General features: G+C 37.4%; 1 protein-coding gene across 1 annotated transcript; it reads left to right on the top strand.

Moving 5' to 3' along the window:
* Positions 1–2,724: 2,724 nt before the first annotated feature.
* LOC111365392 (nucleolin-like) lies at positions 2,725–7,693 on the top strand. The gene is made up of 11 exons (XM_022985894.1): positions 2,725–3,030; positions 3,572–4,710; positions 4,939–5,028; positions 5,114–5,578; positions 5,881–5,998; positions 6,085–6,252; positions 6,432–6,667; positions 6,780–6,873; positions 6,965–7,017; positions 7,097–7,180; positions 7,274–7,693. The coding sequence occupies exons 1-10, from the start codon at positions 2,784–2,786 to the stop codon at positions 7,163–7,165; spliced, it is 2,679 nt and encodes an 892-aa protein (XP_022841662.1). The 5' UTR covers positions 2,725–2,783; the 3' UTR covers positions 7,166–7,180; positions 7,274–7,693.
* The last annotated feature ends 1,849 nt before the right edge of the window (positions 7,694–9,542 follow it).

The raw sequence follows: 9,542 nt of genomic DNA, 5'->3' as shown, positions 1-9,542 counted from the left end.
CCACAACAAGATAATGTTGATGAACGAAAACATTGACATGTTGTAGAAACTACTCGGCCCCTTCTCTTGTCTACCAAAGCTCCTGGTGAATTTTTTTTGGGGGAGGGGGGAGCTGCTCTTACTGATGTTTCTTTAATTAATAAGATTCAATTTTCTCATACTTCAAACTTCTCAACATTTGAAACGTTGTTTGGCCATCCCCTCATTACTTATTATTAAGAGTCTTTAGTTGTGGTTGCTTAATTCTTCATCCTAACGTAGAACGTAGTAAGTTAATATATCGTTCTGCTATAAACAAGCTTTTCATGCCTTGTTTGAAAAATTTTCCACTAGTGTTACCTCTCTTGGCTTCACACCCATTCATCATGACTCCACACTATTTTTAGGTATACTTCAGCTGGTCGCATTTTACTCTTACTATATGTTATTGATATAATTATTACCGGTGATGATGTTAATGGAATTGCTGAATTGAAATTAGAATTAGCTTGTCATTTTGACATGAATGACTTAGGTGCATTATCTCTTCTTCCTTTTTTTTTTTTTTTTTTTTTTTTTTTTATTTTAAAAAAAAAAAAAATTTTCCTTTAAATTCACGCACGCCTGAGGTTTTGACAAGAAGTAATCAAACTTAATAGATCAATCAACCTCTATATACAATTATTAAATTTGCTAGATATTAAGAAGTTATCAAGACATCCAAATTAACTTTGAAAACGACATTTCATCGAGTAGAAAGAGAGATTCAATAGGAAATACGGTCTTGCTATACGTACACGGTATTGACTCAATGCTCGTGTACACTTCCCTCTCCCGCTTGTGAGTGTACACCGACGAGTCAATGCTCATGCACAAATAACATAATTCTAGGAAATGAAGTTCAGTTGAAAACAGGATTATCTTCAAAGTTTCTTCTTCTATTAGAGGTTACTTTCTTTCTCAATCCAAATGCTTGTTATTCACCCTCTGACGATGTACCCTTGATTGATCCAACTTTGTATCGCACCATTGTTGGATGTCTAGTTTGTCTGACCATCACACGTCTCGATATTGTTTATGCTGTCCACATTGTTACTCAATTTGTTTCTGCTACTAATACAGTTCATTGGGAAACTATTGTTCGTGTTTTACTTAATCTTTATGGTACTTGTTTTCAAAGTCTTATGATTCCCTCAACTCCCATTTGGTGTTCCGTGCTTACTCTGATGCTGAGTATCATGCTATGACATCCACCACCACGAACATTGTATGATTGTGTTGGTTAACAATAAAAGTGATATTCAGATATCTCACAACTCTGTGTTCTATGAGCTCACAAAGCATATTGAGATTGACCATCATCTGCAATGTAACACCATTTTCCTACCTTTTGTTTCTTCATCACTACAATAAAGTCTCATTTGGTTCATCATTTTCGCTTTTTGCTTGACGAATGCTCGTAGCTTCTTGCTGTCGTATCATGAGTTTGAGGAATGCTATAATATAATATCTACACATAAATATTATTAGTTTTCTTTCTTTTGGTAGGTTTCCTTTTAATTTTGATCTTCTTGCATATATAAACATAATTCTCTCAGTAGAAACCTAGTTTTTTTATGGTTGAAGAATTGGTTCTTCTTCTTCTTCTCTTCCTTTGGTTTATATCATTTACAATTGGGACAAGATCATAAAAATCAAATCTTACCTGGAGGATGCTGGCTGTCAAAGCTTCCCGAAAGCTCACCTCCCATAAAGAGGTGGTTCTTGACATGAACACAACCAACTAGCTCAGCTCTAGGCATTTTCAGTTCCTCTAGTAAAATTGATTGGTAGTGGCATATGCCACGAGCCCTCGGAGAGAAGGCCCATCAACCTTGGTCTCAGAGGCTCATCACAGAGTCCTACATCTCATATCTCATTTCTTCTTCATGGCTATTGCACATTCGCTCCCAACTTGTAACCTCAATCAATCATTTTTCAATTGGGCATTGAGTTAATTCCCGTGCCTATAAGGACACAATTTTCCTAGATACTTGGGAGGCAACCTATAGCCTACAGAATCCTAGTTCTATTAGGCATATGCTACCTAAAATATTATAAATACAGAAACCTTAGCTAGGCAGCTCTTGTTTTCTGGCCTGCTGCGGGACGGTGGGGGCTGTCAAAGTTGCGATTCAACCTTTTTTTTAATACAGAAACTTTTTAGCCTCATAATTAACAACACATTGTTATTGCTTATCTCTCTACTAAAAGATTGGACATAATTTTTGCATCAAATGGGTTACGAGGTCAAACATTTTATCCTTTGTTTCAAGTCCTAAGGAGAGTTGTTTGTGATCATCTCGAGTTCGAATTCCAAGTTCAATTAGCATATTGACCTCACTTGATCCAGGCACAATTTTTTATAGCATCAAGCTCGCAAATTCTAATTTGTCTCATGTTCATTATTGCAGCAATTGATTTATTTATTCATAACGGTGGGTTTTGAAAATTTTGATCTAATTGTATCTAAAATTTGTCTTCTTGCTTTTTGTATTTAATTTCTAGTTTACTTTGAAGTTGGCGCATTCATGACCTCGTTAGATGAAAATCGTTATTGAAAATTAACACGAATGGTTAGTTCGGTGAAAACCGTTATTGAAAATGATCGTGCTAATTAATGAAATATTGATGATGTAATATAATAAAAAATATTGAGGAAAAAAGTTTAGCACTATGTTATTAAATTTATATAAAATGTAAACATGTGGCTCAAGTTTTAGGGCTCTTTCATATTCCACACTCATCCGTTTGATCGATCCACTATGCGAACTCGGAATTCCGACTCACCAAAATCAGCGGCGCCGGCGAAAAGGACACCTCAGGCCGGAAAGAGGTCCGCTGCCAACGCCAAAACACAAACTCCTACGTCCTCCGTTGATCCACCGACTGAATCTCCGGCTACTGAGACGGCAACGCCTAAGACTCTGGTGACAAAGCGTGCCAACGCCGCCAGAGCAAAGCAAGTCAAGCCTGGTGACGCGACCTCCAAATCGGAGCCCGAACAATCAGGTTTATTGAGATTTATGTCGATCTTCATTTCTTTATCGACCAGTTCTTTTTGTGCCGTATTAGTAGTTGCTATGTTCAGTCTAGATGATGATGATGATGATAATAATAATAATACTAATATTCTAATTCTTGTTTCTCATTACTAAGTTGTCAATGTTTTAGGGAAATGAAAAACTATGCCCTTTTTTTAGCCCATTTTGGAGGAAAAAAAAAGGTATTTTGAAATAGTGTTTTCTTTGGAGAATGCATGGTTAAAAAATAAGAAATTTTTTTCAATTTACCTGTAAAATTAGTGTATTAGATGATGTATTTTTGACAAAAGGGGGCTCAAACAAGTGGTATAAGTGATTAGTGGTTGATTGATCAACGGGATTAATGTATTTAATTTTTTTTATTTATTAATGCTCCTTTTTTGTCTGCTTTGCTATTTTTTGTGAGAATGCGATGTGCATCTTGTAGTTATTCTTTTTTGTTTTGGTTTTTTGAGCTTTTCCATTATGTTCTTCGGCCAAGCAGTGACATTATTTTTCTAATTGTTTAGTGGTCGATCAAGTTAAAGCATCCCATGAAGCTATTCATGCCATGCCAGAAACAAAACCTGCTTCTAGCACTAGAATTGTGAGAAAGGTTGTAAGGAAAGTGATTAAAAAAACTCCAGTTTCCACAAGAGCTGCTTCTGGAAAGACACAGAAATCAGTTGAAGCTGAGAAGGTAAAAAATGATAAACACTGGAAGGAAGCAGAAAGTGAAGTTGAGGAGATGCAGAATGAAGGAGCCTTGCTGGAAACTGTAAGTGAAGTTGAGAAGGCAAAGAATGAAGGACCATCAAAGGAAACAGTAAGTGAAGTTGAGAAGGCAAAGAATGAAGGACCCTCAAAGGAAACAGGTAGTGAAGTTGAGATGGTAAAGAATGAAGATCCCTTGAATGAAACAATAAATGATTCAAAAATTGATGAACCTGCAACAAGTGAAAAGCCTTTGGATGAAAATGCTCAGCTAGCCACGGAGGATCATAATATTGGTGATCTTGAACGGTCCTTGGAAAAGGACAGTGGGGAAATTGGTGACACAGAAAAGCTTTTTATTGAAAATGTTGAAGATTTGTCAAAGGATGTAGAATCCATGACCACTTATGTGAACTCTATACAGGCTCAAGATCCCTGTAAAGGAAAAGAGAAAGAGCAGTTGAAGGAAGAAGAGGAGAAGCAAACCAAAAGCACCAAGGATGAAGAAGAACCTGAAAACATGACCATTGACACAGACGAAGGCACCAATGAGGAGTTGAAACGGGATGATGCCTCCATAGATGAAGCAGGTGGTGAAAAAATTGAGGCTCTTAGTGATCAAGAGGTTCACGAGGAATTTGGTGGAGAAGATTTTGCTGATGATGATGTGCCTGAAAATGAGCCGGAAGCTGAGGCATCCGATGAAGAGCGCGTAGAATCAAATGCAGCTGCAAGAGAACGCAAGATAAGGAAAGAAAGGGAAATATTTGTTGGTGGGTTGGATCGGGATGCTTCGGAAGAGGAAATTAGAAAGGTATTCGAGCATGCAGGGGAGGTTGTTGAAGTTCGCATCCACAAGGATCCATCAACAAACAAGAATAAGGGGTATGCATTTGTCCAGTTTGCGACAAAGGAGCAAGCAAGCCGTGCTTTGTCAGAAATGAAAAACCCTGTTGTATGAATCTTTTTCTTGTTTTCTTAATTCATGTTTTTTATGCATGAATGTGTACTTCATGCTTGTTTTACTTGGATGTGTATACATACATACATATACACATATATATGTATATATATATGTGTATACATGTATACACACACACACACACACACACACACACACACACACATATATATATATATATTGCAGATAGTCCAGTGTAATTCTGATTCTCAGGTTTTTTAGATACATGGGAAGCGATGTGGGACTGCACCAAGTGAGGACAATGACACGTTGTTCTTGGGGAATATTTGCAACACATGGACAAAAGAAGCTGTAAGATCAATACTAGTTTGTTTGTATAGAATCATTGATTTACTATGTTCTCTCTAGCTCATATTATTTTTATTTACTAATTCAGATAAAACAAAAGCTGAAGGACTATGGAATAGAAGGTGTCGAAAACATAACTTTGGTAGCAGATCCCCGACATGAAGGGTTGAGCCGTGGTTTTGCATTCATTGAGTTCTATTGTCATGCTGAGGCTATGCTGGCTTATAAAAGACTCCAAAAACCTGATGTAATATTTGGCCACCCTGAGAGAACTGCCAAAGTGGCTTTTGCTGAGCCTTTACGTGAGCCGGATCCAGAGGTCATGGCCCAGGTTAAGTCAGTATTTGTTGATGGGCTCCCTCCTCACTGGGACGAAGATCGTGTGAGGGAGATGTTCAAAGGTTTTGGGGAAATCGCACGAATTATGTTAGCAAGAAATATGTCAACGGCAAAGCGGAAGGATTTTGGGTTTGTTGATTTTGCCACACATGAAGCTGCTGTTTCATGTGTTGAGGGCATAAACACCAATGGATTGAGTGATGGTGACTCAAAGGTATACAGACTTTCAATTATTTGTCCTGTAAATTATTTGAGCATACTGCTAGGAGACACTGCTGGTTTTCATTGTGTGATACAATATTACCACACAAGTATTTTGTCAGACTGTAATCAGATAGATTTACAGAGAGATCGTTAATTCATCGCTTAAATGGACTGCAAAGGAGCCTTTGAGTTTTGTGATTATTATGGCTCTGAAACACAGAGTTATATATTTTCCTCGTGTACTTTTTCTATGAGCTTTTTTTGGGCACATTAACTGCTTTTTGTTATTATTGCTTTCACTCCCTTTTCTAGGTTAAAGTGCGGGCGAGACTGTCAAATCCTTTACCCAAGATGCAGGCTGTGAAAGGTGGAATGTGTGGAGGTTTTCGAATTGGCCATGGGGGCAGCAGCACTTTGCCAAGATATTTTGGTACAGATGCATCTGTATTGGTTAACTGAGGTTCTTATTGATTTCATGTGATAGGCTGTAAGTGTGGTGAATTGCTTTGTGCACAGGAAGGGGTTTTGGACGAGGTGGACGTCCTTTCAACCAAGCAAACTTCCAGTATGGTAGGGGTTTCAACCCACGTGGTCCTGGACATGGTGGGAGAATGGGCTTTCCCAATAACCAGGATTTTGACAGCCCATATCCTCCTTTTCATGGAAGGCAGAATTTTGGACGAGGTGGCTAGATCTCCCTCTCCGAAAAAAATAAAAAAGATGAAAAAATTAAAAGAAGATCATCCTTTTGCTTTTTAAACTTTCTTAAATGATAAATAGAAGATTGCAAAGATTCATGAAACTGATGGCAGTTTTTTAAACCTTCTGTTGTAACTATCTTTTGTTATCAACTCCATAAACAGGGGGGAGATGGGGTTTCAGAGGTGCTCATCATCAACGCCCAGTGCCTGCGAGATCTTACCTAGACAGAATGAGGCATCATTCAACTGATAGAGGCCACGGTGAATATGATTCATTTAGGAGGCATCCGTATTCATTTGAAGATGGATATAACAGGTCATTCACGGGAAGGCATTTTGATGACCCGTATCTGTATGATGATGCTTCCCGTGGGATAAAGAGATCATATTACATGACAGTAAGTTGCAAACTTTCATGTTCCATTTTCTTGGATACACTTCCTTTGGGAAGGTGTTTGCTGCATGCGATGCTGTAATTCGGTTTCATTTACAATTTTCGTTTGCTTTTAGGACCAGGATCCTGATTTTGCAGAGCCTAGTAGGCATCGCCCTCGATTGGATCATTCTGATTCTGCTGTATCACTTCATGGCAGCCGATATCGAGGTATGTATTTTATCTACAAAAATTGGTGCTTTTGCTTGGTCTTGGTCTTCATCAGTTTACCTATACAAACTAATGGTTACGTTCATATCAGATGATCTGGGATCTGATGGTAGTCTCTACTCTCAACATTATTATGGCTCGGATGTGAGTATCGTGGTTATCTGTTCTTTACCTGAGTTTACCTGTGTGACTGTTGATATTTATTTGTCACATTATGTTACAGTATGGTGGAGGTCCATATTCATCATCTTATGGAGATGATCGCTCATATGGACGTGGCTATTACTATTAGGCTCAATGACACAGAGTAATTCTAATACCTTTTACTCCATATTATTTACTTCTGGCCGTAAGAGCACACTGTTATCATACCAATGGTTTTTCAATTGAAAACTTGCAGGTGAAGTGGAGGTGGTCAAGTCTTAGTTCTTAGCATGGCTTTGGGACTAGATTTTGTTTCCTGTGGCAAGGGGGTTTATTTCCAAATCTCTTTATCTATCTATTTTTCTCTACTACTATTTCCATTTAGACTTTTCTGAAGTTCTCTCCTCTCGTGTCTCCTACTTCTCCATTGTCATTGTCAGATCTTAGATGTCATCAGCGTGAGTTTTTAGGTCGTGGCTTTTGAAAGCACCTTTATATAGACACTGGTACACTGTGTGTAAGATGTGTAGACGATATTACAACTATAAGATGGAGTTTGATTGATATATGGAGCTTCTTTTGCTCTGCATAATAGTTTGAGGACATTGATTATTACTTGTGAGATCAGGCAGAGTTGCCTCTCTGTATACTATATTTCCTGTGGATTGAGTGCGTCTATTGATACTTTTACCTTGAAGCCTGAGGAGAAAATTAGGGATTTGAATTTTTCTATGGTGTTCCAGGTCTTAGTCTTATATCAAAATATTAATCTGCGATTTGACTTTAAGCCTCAATCTTGATGAACAAATTTACAAACTTCAGTGAGATGGCTTTTTGGTTCAAATGGATAGTGTTGAGTGATGTAGGCTTTGAATTTCTTCTGATTGAACTAGGGGCAATCATTTACATGGTAAAATCTCGGTTTGATAAATAAGCTGGACTAAACCAATTATATGTATGTTAAATAATACTTCTAACTTCAGATATGAACTTTTTAAAGCTTTATTCATCAGCTGGATTTACTGTGTATTCTGTATTGGAACAAATTTCTGCATATAGCTGCTCGGCAGTCTATTGCAATTCTAGTTTCAATTTAGCTGGGGTGATGTTGATGGATGATGTTATTAGTTGGCATTTCATATTAAGATGAGAAGTCGGAATACCAATGTTTTAGGATAAAGGACTACCATGAGCTCAAATTTTCACGGCATAGGTGCATGTTGCTACTGATATTCTCATCCTATATCCTATAACTTTAATCAAACATTGGTCACCTAGCAAGTAGACCCTAGTCTTCTGCATGTGATGCTTTTGTAATTAACTTGGCAAATTCTGCTACTATTTTTTGTTACAATTATTTCTTTCTATCTGAATCACCTTTTTATTCTATTATATAGCACTTCATCAATCAAGGGTTTGATTTTTCTTTAACATCTGTAAACAGCGTGTTCTGTACAGAAAACGCTTCACATATTCTTTTATAAAAAGTTTACAGGAGTTATTTAGTAGGCTTTTGGTTTATAGCAGAGAGGCTTTTTTGGTCATCTGGGTTTCGACTATGCTGAATGGAGGAAATAGATTTCCTTAACCAAAATCGCATTGTGAAGCATATCAACAATGTGGGAATAGATTCATCATTAAAGATACGGCTCTTTATTCAGAGTATAATAGAAATTTGAAACCTCAGGGGTGTTCTTGGCGGATGTCTATCCTCAATGTCAAATATGTTTGATTTTAATAGACAGCATAAGGTTTGCATATCATCTTAGTAAAATGCAAAGCTTCTGGATTGTAGTTGTTTATAATGAATACTGCCTGCTCTGACCGTATCCATAAAAAATGTTATCGATTGGTTGGTGTGTATGTGGATCGTTCAAATTTTTGGACCTTTACAGTGATGGGGATTGTTCTCAAGGGTATATGGCTACTGTAGAGTTATAGTTCTCTTAAGTGGTCATAAACATGCCTTATAAACCTGCTTGTTTATGTTGTTTCTTGCAGTTTAAATTAGTGTTGGCCCTTAAGAATTTATTATATTGATCTTGATAATCCAGAATTGCTGGGTTATGGGAAGGGGAGCTTAATGTCTTGTGCTAGCTATGGGTGTTGGATGTTGTAGATACTGTGTTGACTACGTTGTTGCTGAGGATTTCTGGTCGATGATTGATCTTGGATATTGCCTATGGGCTAATTCTAATAAAAATTTAGCTGTGCTTAATGCAACGATTAGTAAGATTATGATCGTTGGAGGAGAAAGATGGAAGTATGGGGACATTGCATTGGGTTATATATTTGGAAAATCCCTCTTATATCCCAGTAAATGACATGGATATTGTTTAGAAGTTGTTTTGTGGTTATTTGACTTCAGACTTTAAGTGTATATGTTGAATGAACATGAGACACAATTGTACTATATAGGCTTCGACTTGTCGGTAAACCGCTCTCGTATCCAAGCAAATGACACCGATGAACCTTCTCTCTCTCTCCTAATGCAGCAAAAGATTTTCCCTTTGTAAACTGGATTT

Source organism: Olea europaea, chromosome 17, assembly GCF_002742605.1.
Source record: "Olea europaea var. sylvestris chromosome 17, O_europaea_v1, whole genome shotgun sequence".
Lineage (NCBI taxonomy): Eukaryota > Viridiplantae > Streptophyta > Magnoliopsida > Lamiales > Oleaceae > Olea > Olea europaea.
The sequence above is the reverse complement of the archived record's forward strand: the minus strand, read 5'-3'. Positions and strand labels throughout refer to the sequence as shown.